The 20,632-nt window shown below is 50.2% G+C and overlaps 1 protein-coding gene across 5 annotated transcripts in view; it reads left to right on the forward strand.

Annotated features, from left to right (window-relative positions):
* LOC144592187 (storkhead-box protein 2-like) overlaps nucleotides 1–20,632 on the forward strand; it is a 203,519-nt gene that overhangs the window by 162,868 nt on the left and 20,019 nt on the right. For all 5 annotated transcript variants that reach the window (XM_078396662.1, XM_078396664.1, XM_078396663.1 and 2 more), the window contains one exon: nucleotides 10,289–10,441. In XM_078396662.1, the coding sequence (XP_078252788.1) occupies nucleotides 10,289–10,441 (153 nt within the window). The remainder of the gene's footprint in view (nucleotides 1–10,288; nucleotides 10,442–20,632) is intronic.

The raw sequence follows: 20,632 nt of genomic DNA on the forward strand, positions 1-20,632 counted from the left end.
ATTAATTTGTAATTCGAATTGGAAGTAAGGAAGGCCAGCATTTATTGCAAAAGGATTAGAATATAAAAACAGGGGTGTACTGCTGAGGCATTACAAGACACTGGAGAATTGTGAGCAATTTTTGGGCCCCTATATCTGAGGAAGGGCGTGCTAGAGAGGGTCCAGAGGACATTCACGAGAATGATCCCAAGAATGAGTGGGGTAACATATGATGAGCGTTTGTCAGCACCGGGCCTGTACTCACTGGAGTTTAGAAGAATGAGGGGGGACCTCATTGAAACTTAATGAATAGTGAGAGGCCTGGATAGAGTGGATGTGGAGAGAATGTTTCCAGTAGTTGGAGAGTCTAGGACCAGAGGCCTCAGAATAAAAGGATGTACTTTTAGAAAAGAGATGAGGAAGAATTTCTTTAGTCAGAGGGTGGTGAATCTGTGGAATTCATTGCCACAGATAGGTGTGGAGGCCAAGTCAGTGGATATTTTTAAGGAGATAGATTCTGGATTAGTACGGGTGTCAGAGGTTTTTGGGAGAAGGCAGGAGAATGGGGTTAGGAGAGGGAGATAGATGGTGGAGTAACGATGGGCCGAATGGCCTATTTCTGCTCCTAGAAATTACGAACATGAACTTTGTGGCATTGCTTAGGAGATCGAGAGGTTAATTTGGTTCAGTTTCTTTATCCGAAGTACCAGCCACAATTTTTCATTTCAGCCAAAACTTTGCCGTAACAAATGTTATTAATTAAAATTCAATAGTTTTGAAAAAGGAGAAAAGGAAAAGAAAAAATGATCACTTACTTCAGGCGAAAGAAATGAAAGAGGCTTATTGATGTTTAGAGATACAGCACGGAAACAGGCCCTTCGGCCCACCGAATCCATGCCGACCGACGTTGACTCGTTCACACTAGTTCTATGTTATCCTACTTTCTCGTCTACTCCTTGCATGCGGGACAATTTTTCAGAGGCCAGTTAACCTACAAACGCGGGCGGCACGGTGGCGCAGTGGTAGATTTGCCGTCTTACAGTGCCAGAGACCCGGGTTCGATCCTGACTACAGGTGCTTTCTGTACGGAGTTTGTACGTTCTCCCCGTGACCTGCGTGGGTTTTCTCCGGGTGCTCCGGTTTCCTCCCACACTCCAAAAACGTACAGGTTTGGAGGCTAATTGGCTTGGTATAATTGTAAATTGTTCCTATTGTGTGTCGGGTAGTGCTAGTGTTATGGGATCACTGGTCGACGCGGACTCAGTGGGCCGAAGGGCCTGCTTCCGCGCTGTATCTCGCTACTAAACTAAACCTGGGTAGACACAAAAAGCTAAGGTAACTCAGCAGGGCAGGCAGCATTTCTGGAGAGAAGGAATGGCTGATGTTGGGGGAGTCCAGAACCAGGGGCCACAGTTTAAGAATAAGGGGTAGGCCATTTAGAACGGAGATGAGGAAAAACCTTTTCAGTCAGAGAGTTGTAAATCTGTGGAATTCTCTGCCTCAGAAGGCAGTGGAGGCCAATTCTCTGAATGCATTCAAGAGAGAGCTAGATAGAGCTCTTAAGGATAGCGGAGTCAGGGGGTACGGGGAGAAGGCAGGAACGGGGTATTGATTGTGGATGATCAGCCATGATCACATTGAATGGCGGTGCTGGCTCGAAGGGCCGAATGGCCTCCTCCTTCACCTATTGTCTATTGTCTATTGTCGAGACCCAAAACGTCACCTATTCCTTTTCTCCAGAGATGCTGTCTGACCTGCTGAGTTACTCCAGCTTTTTGTGTCTAGCTTCATATTCATACACATGCCTGAGTGAGTTGAGGATTATCACAGCTGTTCTTACGCAAATTGTGGTATTTAGGGAATACTTTAGTAATTTATACCAATTACAGTATGAATTGCAGATACTCAGTGGAGAAAAGCAGGTCAGTGTTAATTAGAATTGTTTACCTTTTGCAATTGCAAAAGATTTTCAACTATAATAATTTCTTGTTTGGAAATACTATTTACCCTGCATCTGTACACTGTGTTCTCTACACATGATTATAATCATGTATAGTCTTTTTGACTGGATAGCACTCCAGAAAAGAGCTTTTCACTGTACCTTGTGACAATAATAAACTGGAGGCCCAGGTTTTCCAAAAGGGTGTGTGTGGCGTGCAGGTCGGGTTGCCAACTTTCTCACTCCCAAATAAGGGGCAAAGGGTGACGTCGCCGCCCCGCGCTCCACGTGACCTCACCCAGCCAGTGGCCGCGTGCTCCCGCTCCACCAATGGCGGCCGCCCGTGCCGGGAGGCGGGTTGCTATGCAACCTCCGTAAGCGGCCTACAGCTGCCCCCGGGCCTACACTGTCCGGGCCTACAGCGCCCTTCCCCCGGGCCTAATTTGGGACAAGGGCGGTCCCGTACGGGACAAACCAATTTAGCCCAATATAGAGGATGTCCTGGCTAATACGGGACAGTTGGCAACCTTATGTGTGTGCGTACATGCGTGGTTGCACGCACGCACGCATGTATGTGCTAGTTTGGCGTACTCGGGAGGAGAATGGCATTGGTTGATCTGTTGTTTAGTTTAGGTACAGTGAAAAGCTTTTGTGTTGTGTGCTGTTCATTCAAAGAGAAGACTAAATGAGTTCATTGTCACAGACAGTGATGGACGCCAAGTCTTCTGGGTATTTTAAAAATGGAGATCAACAGGCTATTGATCGGTACAGGTGGTCAAAGGTTATGGGGAGAAGGCAAGAGAATGGGGCTGAGAGGGAGAGATAGGTCAGCCATGATGGAATGGCGGAGTAGACGCAATGGGCCGAATGGCCTAAGTCTGCTCCTACAGCTTACAAACTCGAAAAAGAGTGCAGTGGAGGTTTACCAGAATAGTGCCCGGATTAGAGGGCATTAGCTACAGGTGGAGGATGGACAAAGTTGGATTGTTTTCTCTGGAGGTTGAGGGGAGTCCTGATAGAAGTTTATAAAAATTATGAGAGGCTTAGATAGGGTGGACAGTCAGAACCTTTCTCCCCAGGATGAAAATATCACATATTCGAGGGCCTATCTTAGAGGTGAGAGGGCAAAGTTTAAAGGAGATCAGTGGGGCAAGTTTTGTTAACACAGAGGGTGGTGGGGGCCTGGAATGTGCTGTCGGGAGGTAGTGGTGGAGGCGGAAACAATAATGGTGTTTGAGGCTTTTGGAAAGGCACGGTGGCGTCTCGGTAGAGCTACTGCCTCACGGCGCCAGAGCCCCGGTTCGATCCTGACTACAGGTGCTGTCTGTGCGGAGTTTGTACGTTCTCCCCGTGACCTGCGTGGGTTTTCTCCAAGTTCTTCGGTTTCCACCCACATTCCTAAGGCGTACAGGTTTGTAGGTTAATTGGCTTGGTTTAATTGTAAATTGTCCCTAGTGTGTGTAGGATAGTGTTAATGTGCGGGGATCGCTGGTCGGTGCGGACTCGGTGGGCCGAAGGGCCTGTTTCCGCGCTGTAAGTCTAAAACTGAAATAGGCACATGGATCTGCAGGGGTTTAGAGGGATATGGATCACGTGCGGGCAGATAAGAGTTGGACTTGGCATCATGTTCGGCAGGGACATGGTGGGCCGAAGGGCCTGTTCCTGTGCTGTACTTTACCATAATCTACACGGGTGCAGCATGAGTAGGGGGTGCCAACTATCAGACTCCCAAATAAGGGACAAGGTGACGTCACACCTCCCCGCGCCCCACTTGACCTCACCCAGCCAGCGGCCACATGCTCCCACTAAACTAGTGGCGGCCACTCGGGCCGGGGGGGGCGGGTTGCTGCGCAACCTCCGTTAGGCGGCCTCCGGACCTACAGTATCCGAATCTACACTGTCCAGGCCTTCACTGTCCGGGCCTACACTGTCCGGGCCTACACTGTCCGGGTCTACAGTGTCCGGGCCTACACTGTCCGGGCCTACACTGTCTGGGCCTACACTGTCCCGGCCTACAAGGTCCGGGCCTACACGGTCCGGGCCTACACTGTCCGGGCCTACAGTGTCCGGGCCTACACTGTCCGGGCCTACACTGTCGGCCTACACTGTCCCGGCCTACACGGTCCGGGCCTACACGGTCCGGGCCTACACTGTCCGGGCCTACACTGTCCGGGCCTACACTGTCCCGGCCTACACGGTCCGGGACTACACTGTCCGGGCCTACACTGTCCAGGCCTACACTGTCCGGGCCTACAGTGTCCGGGCCTCCAGCATTCCTCGGGCCTAATACGGGACAAGGGCGGTCCCATACGAGACAAACCAATTTAGCCCAATATAGGGGATGTCCCGGCTAATACGGGACAGTTGGCAACCCTCAACATGAGTGACTGCTTTGCAAGAGCACTTCAGTTCTGCCTGCAAGTGTGATGTTGAGCTTCTGTTCGTCTGCCATCGTTAGTCTCCTTCCCACGCCCAAAGTGACCCTGCCTGTCAGCAATCATTATGTTCTGCAGGCAGCGCAAGGTTGACATGCTTCCTGCATTGCAATCAAGGGCTGCGCGTTAATCGCATGTGGTAATTGCGACATTTAACCTCGGAGGCTGGTAACCTAGCCCCACTGTCTCCAGTGGCATAGAGTCATGCAGCACAGAAACCAACCCTCGCCTATGCCGACCAACATGTCCCATCGACACTTGTCCCACCTGCCCGCGTTAGGCCCGTGTCTCTCCAAACCTGTCCTATCCACATACCTGTCCAAATGTTTCTTAAACATTGCAATAGTCCCAGCCTCAATGCCTCCTCCGGCAGCTCGTTCCGTACACCCACCCCCTTCTGTGTAAAATAGGTACCCCTCTGGTTCCTATTAAATCTTTCCCCCCCTCACCTCCAACCTATGTCCTCTGGTTCTTCATAAGTCCATAAGATCATAAGTGACAGGAACAGAATTAGGCCATTCAGCCCATCGTTCATGATATAGGAGCAGAATTAGACCAGTCGAGTCCACTCTGCCATTCAATCATGGCTGGCCTATCTTTCCCTGTCCACCCCATTCTCCTGCCTTCTCCCCATAACCCCTGACAACCGTACTAATCAAGAATCTATCAATCTCTACCGTAAAAATGTCCATTGACGGCCTCCACAGCCTTCTGTGGCAATTAGTTCACCACCCTCTCACTAAAGAAAGTCCTCCTCATCTTGCTAAAGGTACGTCCTTTTATTCTGGGCTGCAGCCTCTGGCTAGGGTCGCCAACTGTCCCGTATTAGCCGGGACATCCCGTATTTTGGGCTAAATTAGTTTATCCCGTACAGGACCGCCCTTGTCCCATATTAGGCCCGAGGGCCCTGTAGGCCCAGATGGTGTAGGCTATCGGAGTGTGTTTGGGTAGGGGGATCGAGTGTGTTTGCCTAATGGAGGTCGCATAGCAACCCGCTCCCAGCCCGGGCGGCCGCCATTGGTGAAGCGGGGAGCACATGGCCGCTGGCTGGGTGAGGTCACGTGGGGCGGTGACGTCACCTTGTCCTGTATTTGGGAGTGAGGAAAGTTGACAACCCTTCCTAGACTCTCCCACTAGTGGAAACATCCTCTCCACATCCACTCTATCAAGGCCTTTCCCGATTCACTGTTCTTGATTCCCCTACTTGGAGTGAAAGACTCTGTGCGTCTACCCGATCTATTCCTCTCGTGATTCCATCTACACTAGTCCCACCTGTGTTTGGCCCATATCCCGCCAAACCTGTCCAATCCATGTACCTGTCCATCTACACTAGTCCCACCTGCCTGCGTTTGACCCATATCCGTCCAAACCTGTCCTATCCATGTACCTGCCCATCTACACTAGTCCCACCTGCCTGCGTTTGGCCCACATCCCTCCAAACCTGTCCAATCCATGTACCTGTCCATCTACACTAGTCCCACCTGCCTGCGTTGGGCCCATATCCCTCCAAACCTGTCCAATCCATGTACCTGTCCAAATATCATTAAAGTGTTGATATAATAGTGTAAGAAAATAACTGCAGATGCTGGTACAAAACGAAGGTATTTATTCACAAAGTGCTGGAGTAACTCAGCAGGTCAGGCAGCATCTCAGGAGAGAAGGAATGGGTGACGTTTCGGGTCACCCATTCCTTCTCTCCTGAGTTGCTGCCTGACCTGCTGAGTTACTCCAGCACTTTGTGAATAAATACCTTAAAGTGTTGATATAGTCCCTGGCTCCACGACCTCCTCTAGCAGCCCATTCCATACACCCACCACCCACCACCCGTCTCTTCCCTTTCTAGATCTCCTTTAGTCAGAGTTTTAAACTTTCACCGTGGAAATAGAGTTTTCAGAATTTTAGTTATTTTGCAAAGGTTCCTAAAAGAAAGAAAATGCAAGGCTTTTTCATTTGTTTTATCTTGAGCAAGTGATCTTTTTTTCTTTTTTCCCATTCCCTTATTTTAATGCTATTGTATTTGAATTTTAATAACGTTTGTTCTGACTAATCTGTGGCACATGTGGATGATACAGAAACTGAAACCAAATTAACCTCACCCAGCCAGTAATTGTCACGTGTACCGAGGTTAGGGTTGCCAACTTCCTCACTCCCAAATAAGGGACATAGGGTGACGTCACCGCCCCGCGTGACCTCACCCAGCCAGCGGCCACTTGCTCCCGCTCCACCAATGGCGGCCAGCCGGGCTGGGAGGCGGGTTGCTACGCAACCTCCGTTAGGCGGAGCCCGGGCCTGTGCTGTCCGGGACTACAGTGGCCCCCGGACTACAGTGTCCGGGCCTACAGTGTCAATAGACAATAGACAATAGGTGCAGGAGGAGGCCATTCGGCCATTCGAGCCAGCACCGCCATTCAATGTGATCATGGCTGATCATTCTCAATCAGTACCCCGTTCCTGCCTTCTCACCGTGTCCGGGCCTACAGTGTCCGGGCCTCCAGTGTCCGGGCCTACAGTGTCAATAGACAATAGACAATAGGTGCAGGAGCAGGCCATTCGGCCCTTCGGCCCTTCGAACCAGCACCGCCATTCAATGTGATCATGGCTGATCATTCTCAATCAGTACCCCCTTCCTGCCTTCTCCCCGTGTCCGGGCCTACAGTGTCCGGGCCTACAGTGTCCGGGCCTACAGTGTCCGGGCCTACAGTGCCGTCCGGGACTAATAGGGGACAAGGGCGGTCTCGTACAGGACAAACCACTTTAGCCCAAAATACGGGATGTCCCGTCTAATACTCAACTCCTCTTGTTATGAAACATGCCATTAGCTTTCTTCACTGCCTGCTGTACCTGCGTGCTTCCTTTCAGTGTCAGATGAACAAGGACACCCAGATCTCGTTGTACGTCCCATTTTCCTAACTTGACACCATTTGGATAATAATCTGCCTTCCTGTTCTTGCCACCAAAGTGGACGACCTCACATTTTGGGCAGTTCTGGTCACCCCCATTACAAGAAGAATGTGGAGGCTTTGGAGAGGGTGCAGTGGAGGTTTACCAGAACGCTGCCTGTACCACAGGGTATTGGCTACTAGCAGCAAGGAGAGGTTGGACAGACTTAAACTGTTTGTCTGGAATGTTGGAAGTTGAGGGGTCTTGATGGAAGTGTGTAAAATTAGATAAGGTAGACAGTCAGAACACTTTTCCTGGGGGCGGGGGGAAATGTCAAATTGTGAACGATTGCAGCAGGATCTGGATCGATTGGCCAGGTGGGCTGAGGAATGGTTGATGGAATTTAATACGGAGAAATGTGAGGCGTTGCATTTTGGGAAGTCAAACAAGAGCAGGACCCACACAGTGAATGGTGGGCCTCTGGGGAGTGTTGTAGAGCAGTGGGATCTAGGAGTGCAGGTGCATGGTTCCTTGTAGTAATGTTCAGGGGGTATGGGGGAGAAGGCAGGAACGGGGTACTGATTGAGAATGATCAGCCATGATCACATTGAATGGCGGTGCTGGCTCGAAGGGCCGAATGGCCTCCTCCTGCACCTATTGTCTATTGTTCAGTCCCCAGGCCAAAGACCCGGGTTCCATTCCGACTACGGGTGCTGTCTGTACGGAGTTTGTACGTTCTCCCCGTGACCTGCGTGGGTTTTCTCCGGGGGCTCCGGTTTTCTCCCACACTCCAAATTATAGGCTAATTGGCTTGGTATAATTGTAAATTGGCCCTAGTGTGTGTAGGATAGGGGATCGCTGGTCGGTGCGGACTCGATGGGCTGAAGGGCCTGTTTCCGCTCTGTGTCTCTAAACTAAACTAAACCAAATATCAAGAATTCCTTCCTGTGGGATCAAAAAGTTGACATCAATTTGATTTAGTTTAGTTTAGAGATACAGCGCGGAAACAGGCCCTTTCGGCCCACCGTGTCCGCGCCGACCAGCGATCCCTGTACACTAACACCATCCTACACCCACTAGGGACAGTTTTTTAATTACATTTACCAAGCCAATTAACCTACAAACTTGCACGTCTTTGGAGTGTGGGAGGAAACCGAAGATCTCGGAGAAAACCCACGCGGGTTACGGGGAGAACGTACAAACTCCGTACAGACGGCGCCCATAGTCGGGATGGAACCCGGGTCTCCGGCGCTGCTTTTAGCTGTAAGGCGGCAACTCTACCGCCGCGCCACCGTGACCGCCCGGGTAAACAATTTTTAAAAAGCTGACAAATAGTTAGCAAAAACAAAAGGAGAGATCTTTTGTCAGGTTTAGAAGGATATGGGCTAACAGTTTCTGTGCTGTATGACTATTCCAAGATGAGTAGGAGGAATTCAGTGGCTCAGGCAGCATCTGCGGTGGAAAATGGATAGATAACATTTTGAGTCGAGACTCTAAGTTATTGAGTCACACAGCGTGGAAACAGGCCCTCCGACCCAACTCGCTCACACCAAGCAACATGCCCCATCTACACTAGTCCCACCTGCCGGCGTTTGGCCCATATCCCTGCTAAAGGGCACACTGTAGATTGCTTGATTGTAATCACTTATAGTCTTTCCGCTGACTGGACAGCTCTGGTACCGAGTAGGGTTGCCAACTTTCTTTCTCCCAAATACGCAACCTCCGTTAGGCGGCGCCCGGGCCTCCTGGCCTACACTGTCCAGGCCTAAACTGTCCGGGCCTACAGTGTCCGGACCTACACTGTCCAGGCCTACACTGTCCAGGCCTACACTGTCCGGGCCTACAGTGTCCGGGCCTACACTGTCCGGGCCTACAGTGTCCGGGCCTACAGTGTCCGGGCCTACGCTGTCCGGGCCTACACTGTCCGGGCCTACAGTGTCCGGACCTACACTGTCCAGGCCTACAGTGTCCAGGCATACACTGTCTGGGCCTACAGTGTCCGGACCTACACTGTCTGGGCCGACAATGTCCGGGCCTACACTGTCCGTGCCTACAGTGTCCAGACCTACACTGTCCAGGCATACACTGTCCGGGCATACACTATCCGGGCCTACAGTGTCTGGGCTACACTGTCCGGGCCTACACTGTTTGGCCTACAGTGTCCGGGCCTACACTGTCCGGGCCTACAATGTCCAGGCCTACAGCGCCCCCTGGGCCTAATACGGGACAAGGGCGGTCCCGTACGGGACAAACCAATTTAGCCCAAAATATGGGATGTCCCGGCTAATAGAGGACAGTTGGCAACCCTACATGTCACAGTGAGATTCTTTGTTTTGCACACCATACACAGAGAATGCAAAGGGCCGCTGACAAGGGTACAAAGTCTGAGTACAAATATGGTCAGAGTCTTGTAACTGTAAATCTAATCGATCCAAGGACCCAAACAGTCTTTCCAGGTGAGACAGAGGTTCACCTGCACCTCCTCCAACCTCATCTATTGCATCCGCTGCTCTAGATGTCAACTTATTTACATCGGCGAAACCAAGCACAGGCTCGGCGATCGCTTCGCTCAACACCTCCGCTCAGTCTGCCTTAACCAACCTGATCTCCCGGTGGCTCAGCACTTCAACTCCCCCTCCCACTCCCAGTTTGACCTTTCTGTCATGGGCCTCCTCCAGTGCCATAGTGAGGCCCACTGCAAATTGGAGGAACAGCACCTCATATTTCGCTTGGGCAGCTTGCAGCCCAGCGGTATGAACATTGACTACTCCAACTTTATATAGATCCACTGTCCCTCTCTTCCCCCCTCCCCTTCCCAGTTCTCCCTCTAACTTCCTGTCTCCACCTATATCCTTTCTGTACCCCCCACCCCCTGACATCAGTCTCAAGAAGGGTCTCGACCCGAAACGTCACCCATTCCTTCTCTCCTGAGATGCTGCCTGACCCGCTGAGTTACTCCAGCATTTTGTGAAATAAATACCTTCGATTTGTAGCAGCATCTGCAGTTATTTTCTGACACTAATCTAATGGAGTTTATTTCTTGTCTGATTCCTAGGTAATGTGTCATCGATCAGCATGTCTCCCATCAGTCAGTCACAGTTTATACCACTCGGGGAGATTCTTTGCCTGGCCATCTCGGCAATGAATGCTTCAAGGAAGCCAGTCACACACGAGGCGCTGATGGAACACTTAGCCATTTGCTTCCCAGGTACGTACGTTCATGGCAGCAACTCTTCTGCAAATGTTTTCAACACATTATATTCGTTTCACAGTCAATCAGCTTAGTTCATTGTCACGTGTACCGAGGTACAGTGAAAAGCTTTTGTTGCGTGCTAACCAGTCAGCGGAAAGACAACACACGATTACAATCGAGCCGTCCGCAGTGTACAGATACATGATAAAGGGAATAACGTTTAGTGCACGTGTTTAGGTTAGGGCGGCACGGTGGCGCAGCGGTAGAGTTGCTGCCTCACAGCGCCGGAGACCTGGGTTCGATCACGACTACGGGCACGGAGTTTGTACGTTCTCCCCGTGACCTGCGTGAGGGTTTTCTCCGTGATCTTCAGTTTCCTCCCACACTCCAAAGACGTGCAGGTTTGTAGGTTAATTGGCTTGGTGTACGTGTAAATTGTCCCTGGTGTGCGTCGCGTAGTGTTAGTGTGCGGAGATCGCTGGTCGGTGTGGACTCAGTGGGCCGAAGGGCCTGTTTCAATAGACAATAGACAATAGACAATAGGTGCAGGAGTAGGCCATTCAGCCCTTCGAGCCAGCACCGCCATTCAATGCGATCATGGCTGATCACTCTCAATCAGTACCCCGTTCCTGCCCGTTTCCGCGCTGTATCTCTAAAGTAAAACAAAAATGAAACAGTCAGTCAGTTTAGATTATTGACACGTGCACCGAGGAACAGTGAACAGTGAAAAGCTTTTGATGTGTGCTGGTGCAGAGAGCAGGGATTTAGATTTCTGGACCACTGGGATCTCTTCTGGGCTAGGGGTGACTTGTACAAAAGGGACGGGTTACATCTTAACAGCAGGGGGACAAACATTCTGGCAGGCAGGTTTGCTAGTGCGACACCTGTGGCTTTAAACTAAGTTGTGGGGGGGAGGGGTTAACAAATTGTGAATATGAAGATGAGGTTAAAGGGAATACAGGAGATATTGCAAAAGACTCTCGGAAGAATGGGAACAGAAGTTCTAGAGGGGAAAAGAAATTAAGGGCAGGGCCAATTGTGACCGATGTGAGAGGGGAGGTGAATACAGAAGTTAAAGTGTTGTACTTAAATGCGCGTAGTATAAAAAATAAAGTGGATGAGCTTGAGGCTCAGTTAGTCATGGGCAAGTATGATGTTGTAGGGATCACTGAGACATGGCTACAAGAGGACCAGGGCTGGGAACTGAATATTCAGGGGTACACAACGTATAGAAAAGACAGACAGGTGGGCAGAGGGGGTGGGGTTGCTCTGATGGTAAGGAATGATATACATTCCCTTGCAAGGGGTGACATAGAATCAGGAGATGTTGAATCAGTATGGATAGAAATGAGAAATTGTAAGGGTAAAAAGACCCTAATGGGAGTTATCTATAGGCCCCCAAACAGTAGCCTCGACATAGGGTGCAAGTTGAATCAGGAGATAAAATTGGCGTGTCAAAAATGTAATGCTACGGAGGTTATGGGAGATTTCAAAATGCAGGTAGACTGGGAAAATCAGGTTGGAAATGGACCCCAGGAAAGAGAGTTTATAGAGTGCCTTCGAGATGGATTCTTAGAACAGCTTGTACTGGAGCCTACCAGGGACTCCGCTATCCTTAAGAGCTCTATCTAGCTCTCTCTTGAATGCATTCAGAGAATTGGCCTTCACTGCATTCTGAGGCAGAGAATTCCACAGATTCACAACTCTCTGACTGAATAGGAATCTGAGAAGTAACTTTTTCACGCAAAGGGTGGTGGGCGTATGGAACGATCTGCCGGAGGAGGTAGTCGAGGCTGGGACTATTGCAACGTTTAAGAAACAATTAGACAGGTACATGAATAGGACAGGTTTGGGGGGGATATGGGGCAGGTGGGACTATTGACTAGTGTAGATGGGACATGTTGGCCGGTGTGGGCAAGTTGGGCCGAAGGGCCTGTTTCCACACTGTGTGACTCTGTGATTCTGTGATTGGACTCTGGGTAGAGGCTGGCAACTGGAAACATTGCTTTGGTGCTGCAGGAACTGAAAGTATTCGCGGCAGTGGCAATGGAACAGGAAAATTATAAACAACCCAAATCTGTCACTTGCATTTGGCCTTAGCTTTGCTCACAAAGTGTTCTGGCTCCAAACAACAACACGGGCTGCAGTCCAACAACACATGCCGACAAACATGGCTCAGTCCGTGGCACATTTACAGCATGAGCACACGAGCGATTTTGACGAGGAGCATCAGAGGCTTGCTGGAACATGTCGTTGTCTTAGAGAAACAGGGAATGTTTAGAGATACAGCGCCGAAACAGGCCCTTCGGCCCACCGGGTCCGCGCCGACCAGCGATCCCCGCACGTTAACACTATCCTACACCCACTAGGGACAGTTTTTTTACATTTACCAAGCCAATTAACCTACAAACCTGCACGTCTTTGGAGTGTGGGAGGAAACCGAAGATCTCGGAGAAAACCCACGCAGGTCACGGGGAGAATGTACAAACTCCGTGCAGACGGCGCCCGTAGTCGGGATGGAACCTGGGTCTCCGGCGCTGCATTCACTGTAAGACGGCAACTCTACCGCTGCGCCACCGTGACCGCCCTAGCCAGTCGGAGGATGCTTCACTCTCCTGGGGCTGGATTTTGGAAAGGTGACATCTTTTTGGAAGTTTAGTTTAGTTTACTGTCACGTATACCGAGGTACAGTGAAAAGCTTTTTGTTGCGTGCTAACCAGTCAGCAGAAAGACAATACACGATTACAATCGAGCCGTCCGCAGTGTACAGATACATGATAAGGGAATAACGTTCAGTGCAAGGTAAAGCCAGCAAAGTCCAATCAAGGATAGTCCGAGGGTCTCCAATGAGGTAGATAGTAGTTCAATTAAAGATCGTTCGAAGGTTTCCATTGAGGTAGGTGATAGGTCAGGACCGCTCTCTAGTTGATGAGAGGACGGTTCAGTTGCCTGATAACAGCTGGGAAGAAACTGTTGCAAAGAGTAGGAGTAAACGGGTCCTTTTCAGAATGGCAGGCAGTGGCGAGTGGAGTGCCGCAAGGCTCGGTGTTGGGGCCGTAACTGTTTACCATACATATTAATGATTTGGAAGAGGGAATTAGAAGTAACACTAGCAAGTTTTCAGGACCACTCTCTCGTTGGTGATAGGATGCTGATAGCCTGATAACTTCAGCTGACTGGATAGTTGGCAACTAAATGCTTTTTACTGTACCTTGGTACACGTGACAATAAACTAACCTAAATGTGGGTGAATGGGATTAGCTTACATGGGACAAGGATGAGAGGGGATCTTATCAAAACGTATAAGATTATTAAGGGGTTGGACACGTTAGAGGCAGGAAACATGTTCCCAATGTTGGGGGAGTCCAGAACAAGGGGCCACAGTTTAAGAATAAGGGGTAGGCCATTTAGAACTGAGATGAGGAAAAACTTTTTCAGTCAGAGAGTTGTGAATCTGTGAAGTTCTCTGCCTCAGAAGGCAGTGGAGGCCAATTCTCTGAATGCATTCAAGAGAGAGCTGGATAGAGCTCTTAAGGATAGCGGAGTCAGGGGGTATGGGGAGAAGGCAGGAACGGGATACTGATTGAGAATGATCAGCCATGATCACATTGAATGGCGGTGCTGGCTCGATGGGCCGAATGGCCTCCTCCTGTCTATTGTCTATCTAGGTTAGCCTGTTTCTGTGCCATATGACTCTATGACTTGAAATAGACAATAGACAATAGGTGCAGGAGTAGGCCATTCGGCCCTTCGAGCCAGCAACACCATTCAATGTGATCATGGCTGATCATTCTCAATCAGTACCCGGTTCCTGCCTTCTCCCCATACCCCCTGACTCCGCTATCCTTAAGAGCTCTATCTAGCTCTCTCTTGAAAGCATTCAGAGAATTGGCCTCCACTGCCTTCTGAGGCAGTGAATTCCACAGATTTACAACTCTCTGACTGAAAAAGGTTTTTCCTCATCTCAGTTCTAAATGGCCTACCACTTATTCTTAAACTGTGGCCCCTGGTTCTGGACTCCCCCGACATTGGGAACATGTTTCCTGCCTCTAACGTGTCCAACCCCTTAATAATCTTATACGTTTCGATAAGATCCCCTCTCATCCTTCTAAATTCCAGTGTATACAAGCCTAGTCGCTCCAGTCTTTCAAATTGAAGGCCATATTTTGAGCTGATGGACACAAGGTTAGTGGATTCTAGATCATGGTGGTGCAGCGGTAGAGTTACTGCCTCACAGCGTTAGAAACACGGGTTGAAGCCTGACTAAGGGTGCTGTCTGTACGGAGTTTGTACGTTCTCCCCGTGACCCGCGTGGGTTTTCCCCGGGCGATCCAGTTTCCTTCCACACTCGAAAGACGTGCAGGGTTGTAGGCTAATTGGCCTCAGTGAAATTGTAACTTGTCCCTAGTGTGCGTGTAGGATGGTGTTAGCATGCGGGGATCGCTGGTCGGCACGGACTCGGTGGGGCCGAAGGGCCCGATACTGCGCTGTATTTCTAACTTAAACCAAACTAAGAATAAAGGGGAAGCCGTTTAAAACTGAGGCTAGAAGAAAACTTTTTCACCCAGAGTTGTGAATTTGTGGAATTCTCTGCCACAGAGGGCAGTGGTGGCCGATTCACTGGATGGATTTAAAAGAGAGTTAGATAGAGCTCTGGGGCCTAGTGGAATCAAGGGATATGGGGAGAAGGCAGGCACGGGTTACTGATCGTGGACGATCAGCCATGATCGCAATGAATGGCGGTGCTGGCTCGAAGGGGCAAATGGCCTCGTCCTGCACCTATTTTCTATGTTTTGATGTTCCTAAATTATAAACTGAACTATATTGTTTTAACAATTTATTTGAATTAGTGTTATAATTCACAAGATCAGTCGAGATGCCACATGTAATCGGGTAGCTGTCTGAAAGGCCTATTTCCTTAACAGCTGTTAACACAAATTAACTTTATAATTAATACCCAATGTCAGCACATAAATCGGCGACTTGCAAAACAGGATGCTGCTCTGTGAACAAGCGACACTTGGACCAAATTCAAATTAATAATTGTAATTTTCCCCTGTAAATCCCAATTGTTTTTATCATTTTGTAACAGTCTCAGCAGGTTTAGGTTTATAATTCTCACACATACCGAGGTACAGTGAAATGCTTTGTTTTACATGCTACCCAATCGGATCAGACGCACCACACACAAACACAATCAAGTACAATAGTTAGAGAGAGCAAAGGGGAAGATACAGAGTGCAGAATATACACCGATCAGCCAAAACATTACGACCACTGACAGGCGAAGTGAATAACATTGATTGTCTTGTTACAATGGCACCTGTCAAGGGGTGGGATATATTAGGTAGCAAGTGAACAGTCAGTTCTCGAAGTTGACGTGTTGGATGCAGGAGAAATGGGCAGGACTAAAGACCTGAGCGACTTTGACAAGGGCCAAATTGTTATGGCCAGACGACTGGGTCAGAGCATCTCTGAAACGGCAAGGCTTGTGGGGTGCTCCCGGTCAGCAGTGGTAAGTACCTACCGACAGTGGTCCGAGGAGGGACAAACCACAAACCGGCGACAGGCAGGGTGTTGGGCGCCCAAGGCTCATCGATGCGCGAGGGCAACGAAGGCTATCCCGTCTGGTCCGAACCGACAGAAGGTCGACTGTGGCACAAGTCACGGAAAATGTTAATGGTGGTCACGGGAGGAATGTGTCACAATACACAGTGCATCGCACCCTGCTGCGTATGGGGCTGCACACGGAGGACCAACAGCATATTAGGCAGGTGGGCATAATGTTTTGGCTCACCAGGTCTTAATGTTTTGGCTGTTCGGTGTATAGTTCTCAGCATTGTAGCGCATCAGTTCCAGAGACAAAGTCTAATGTCCGCAATGGGGTAGAGGTGAATCGGACAGTGCCCTAGCTTATGGAAGGGCCGTTCAGAAGCCTGATAACTGAGGGGAAGAAGCTGCTGCTTAGTCTGGTGGTGGGCACTTTCAAGCTTCTGTACCTTCTGCCGGACAGGAGGGGGCAGATGAAGGAATGACCGGGGTGGGACAAGTCTTTGATTATGATGGCGTGAATTTTGTTTGTAGTTTTAGTTTAGAGATACAGCGCAGAAACAGGCCCTTTCGGCCCACCGGGTCGGCGCCGACCAGCGATCCCCGCACACTAACACTATCCCACACCCCACTAGGGACCATTTTTACGTTTACCAACCTACAAACCTGCACGTCTTTGGAGTGTGAGAGGAAACCGAAGGCGATCTCGGAGAAAACCCACGCAGGTCACGGGGAGAACGTACAAACTCTGTACAGACGGCGCCCGTAGTCGGGATGGAACCCGGGTCTCCGGCGCTGCATTCGCTGTAAGGCAGCAACTCTACCGCTGCGCCACCGTGACCGCTCTAAGTGTAGATGGAGTCAGTGGTGGAGCGTCTGGTCTGTGTGATGGACTGGGCTACATCTACAACTCTCTGTAATTGTGTTGTGTCTAAAGACTTGACAGTGTGAGGGAGCACTGATCTGTTGAGGGGCTGCCGTTCTACTGTAAGAGAAGATGCTGGAAATACTCATTTGCAGCAGGCAAGTCAATAGACAATAGGTGCAGGAGTAGGCCATTCGGCCCTTCGAGCCAGCACCGCCATTCACGGTGATCATGGCTGATCATGCACAATCAGTACCCCGTTCCTACCTTCTCCCCATATCCCCTGACTCTGCTACCATTAAGAGCTCTATCTAACTCTCTCTTGAAAGCATCCAGAGAATTGGCCTCCACTGCCTTCTGAGGCTGAGAATTCCACAGCTTCACAACTCTCTGACTGAAAAAGTTCTTCCTCATCTCCGTTCTAAATGGCCCACCCCTTATTCCTAAACTGTAGCCCCTGGTTCGGGACTCCTCCAACATTGGGAACATGTTTCCTGCCTCTGGCGTGTCCAAGTCCTGTGTTCAGAGAAAGTGAGGGTACTTTCAATAGGGCCATTCTTTTGGAAAGTGAACCAAAATGGCACACACGTCATCACATAAAGTAACACATTAAAAAAGTCTTGTGAGAGATTAATCTTATTCATTGCTATTTCCCCACCTACAGAACGATTATGCAAGTCTGCTGAAGATATGAACATTCTAGCTTTTAAAAATTCACAGTTTGCAAGATAAAACTGAGTTATGAAAAAAATGGCTTCCGTGTGAGGTCACACACGTGACCAGTCATATTTGACCTCTGGTAAACTTCTACATATTCAAGTCATATGTACAGTATGAAACAATATACCTGAAATGTTTTCAGAATTATAAGAGATGTATTCCACAATTTTTCATATTTTTGGTCACACACGCGACTAAGAATGGTCCAATAATACTTCATTGCCACGTGTAAGGGGTAAGCCATTTAGAACTGAGATGAGGAAAAACTTTTTCAGTCAGAGAGTTGTGAATCTGTGGAATTCTCTGCCTCAGAAGGCAGTGGAGGCCAATTCTCTGAATGCATTCAAGAGAGAGCTAGATAGAGCTCTTAAGGATAGCGGAGTCACGGGGTATGGGGAGAAGGCAGGAACGGGGTACTGATTGAGAATGATCAGCCTCTAACGTGTCCAACCCCTTAATAATCTTATACCATTCGATAACACAGAGTCGAGGGAGGTGGTACCGCGACAGGTTGGATGCAGGAGAAATGGGCAGGAGTGGGCGGTTGTGGTTTGCGGAATGAGTTGCCGGAGGGGATAGTTGAGGGAGATGCCATAACAGGTTTAGTTTAGTTTAGTTTAGGGATACGGCGCGCAAACTGGCTCTTCGGCCCAACGAGTCCGCACCGACCAGCGATCCCCATCACACGAGGTCACGCTACACACTAGGAACAATTTACAGTTATTACCCAAGCCAATTAATCTACAAAACTGTACGTCTTTGGAGTGTGGAAGGAAGCAGGCAATTGGGGAAAACCCACGCAGGTCACGGGGAGAAGGTACAAACTCTGTACAGCAGCGCCCGTAGTCAGGGTGGAACCCGGGTCTCTGGCGCTGTGAGGCAGCAGCTCTACCCGCTGCGCCACCGCGCACAACATTTACAAGAAGCATAGACAGGTACATGGATAGCAATGGCTGGGAGGCACATGGGCCAAACGCAGGCAGGTGAGACTAGTGTAGATGGGGCATCTTGGTGGGCATGGACGAGTTGGGCTGAACCAGGGACCTGGCTTCGATCCTGACTATGTGTGCTGCCTGTGTGGACTTTGCATGTTCTCTCTGTGGCCACGTGGGTTTCCTCCCACATTCCAATGGTATGCGGGTTTGTAGGTTGATTGTCTTCTGTAAATTTCCCGTAGTGTGTGTAAACAATGGCGGCCGCCCGGGCTGGGAGGCGGGTTGCTACGCAACCTCCGTCAGGCGGCGCCCGGGCCTCCGGACCTACAGTGTCTGGACTACAGTGTCCGGGCTTACACTGGCCAGGCCTACACTGTCTGGGCCTACACTGTCCAGGCCCACACTGGCCAGGCCTACACTCTCCGGACCTACAGTGTCTGGACCTACGGTGTCCGGGCTTACACTGGCCAGGCCTACACTGTCTGGGCCTACACTGTCTGGACCTACACTGTCCAGGCCTACACTATCCAGGCCTACAGTGTCCGGGCCTACAGCGTCCGAGCCTACAGCGCCCCCCCCCGGGCCTAATACAGGACAAGGGCGGTCCCATACGGGACAAACCAATTTAGCCCAAAATACGGGATGTCCCGGCTAATACGGGACAGTTGGCAACCCTAGGTGTGGATGTGATAGGAGATGTTAAACAGTGTGTGGCCTTTACTAACATTAACATGGGACTGTGCCCAACTTGGGCGAGGAGTCTTGGCAGCAGTAGAATGACTTTAACAGAACGCCTACATTATTTCAAGGATTAGGCTGGGATTACAGGGCATTAAGAGTGATATTATACATTCTGTTTAACCACCTCTGTCATTGTAGCGCCACGCAGATCAAGATCAAAGAATGAATTAGCTTGCGAAGGTTTTGTGAGTCTTCAGACATTGCCAAGCACTTAACTTAATGTTCACCATGAGGTTCTAGTAGATTGTGGGCACTCATAGTGTGGTGCAGCACGGAAACAGGCCCTTCGGCCCAACTCGTCCGTGCCAACCAAGATGCCCTATCTACACCAATCACATTTGCCATTAGTTAGTTAGAGCTCCAGGGGATATCAAGGAATCAAGGGATATGGGGAGAAGGCAGGCACAGGTTACTGATTGTGGATGATCAGCCATCAGCTGTCTCCACCGATGAGCCAAAACATTATGACCACTGACAGGGGAAGTGAATAACATTGACTATCTTGTTACAATGGCACCTGTCAAGGGGTGGGATATATTAGGCAGCAAGTGAACAGTCAGTTCTTGAAGTTGATGTGTTGGATGCAGGAGAAATGGGCAGGAGTAAAGACCTGAGCGACTTTGACAAGGGCCAAATTGTTATGGCCAGACGACTGGGTCAGAGCATCTCTGAAACGGCAAGGCTTGTGGGGTGCTCCCGGTCAGCAGTGGTGAGTACCGACCGACAGTGGTCCGAGGAGGGACAAACTACAAACCGGCAACAGACAGGGTGCTTATGGGGCTGCGTGGCCCATGATGACATGATGTTTTGGCTCATCAGTGTAATCTATACACTAAAACTCTCGTTTGTTTGTTTGTTTGTTTGTTCCTGAACTACAGCCAAAACGGTACACGATAGCGCGACAATTTTAGGCCCACCTTACCCACCATCGTCCCTTTGGTGCTAATGGAAGAAGTTTCATTGAAATCGATGTTATATTTTTAAAGCTTAAATCTATCTCCTAGGAAGGGAGGGGGGAGGGGGAGAAGGGAGGAGGGAGGGAGTGGGGGGAAGGGAGGGAGGGGGAGAATAAGGGAGGTTGAGGGGGATGAAGTGGGGAGGGGGGGAGGAGGGGAGGAGGGAGCATAAGGGGGGTTGAGGGGGGGATGGAGTGGGGGCGAGGGGAACGGGTGGAGTGGGGAGGAAGGGTGGGAGGTTGAGGGGATGGATTGGGGTGGAAAGAGGGGAGGGGAGGGGTGAGGGAATTAGTGGGGAGGAGGGGGGAGGGGATGGAGGAGGGGGGAAGGGGAGGTAGGAGGAGGGGGATGGATAAGGGGGGTTGAGGGGGATGGAGTGGGGAGGGGAGGGGCGAGGGGGATGGAGTGGGGAGGGGAGGGGCGAGGGGGAGGGGAGGAG

The sequence above is a fragment of the Rhinoraja longicauda genome, chromosome 3, assembly GCF_053455715.1.
Source record: "Rhinoraja longicauda isolate Sanriku21f chromosome 3, sRhiLon1.1, whole genome shotgun sequence".
Lineage (NCBI taxonomy): Eukaryota > Metazoa > Chordata > Chondrichthyes > Rajiformes > Arhynchobatidae > Rhinoraja > Rhinoraja longicauda.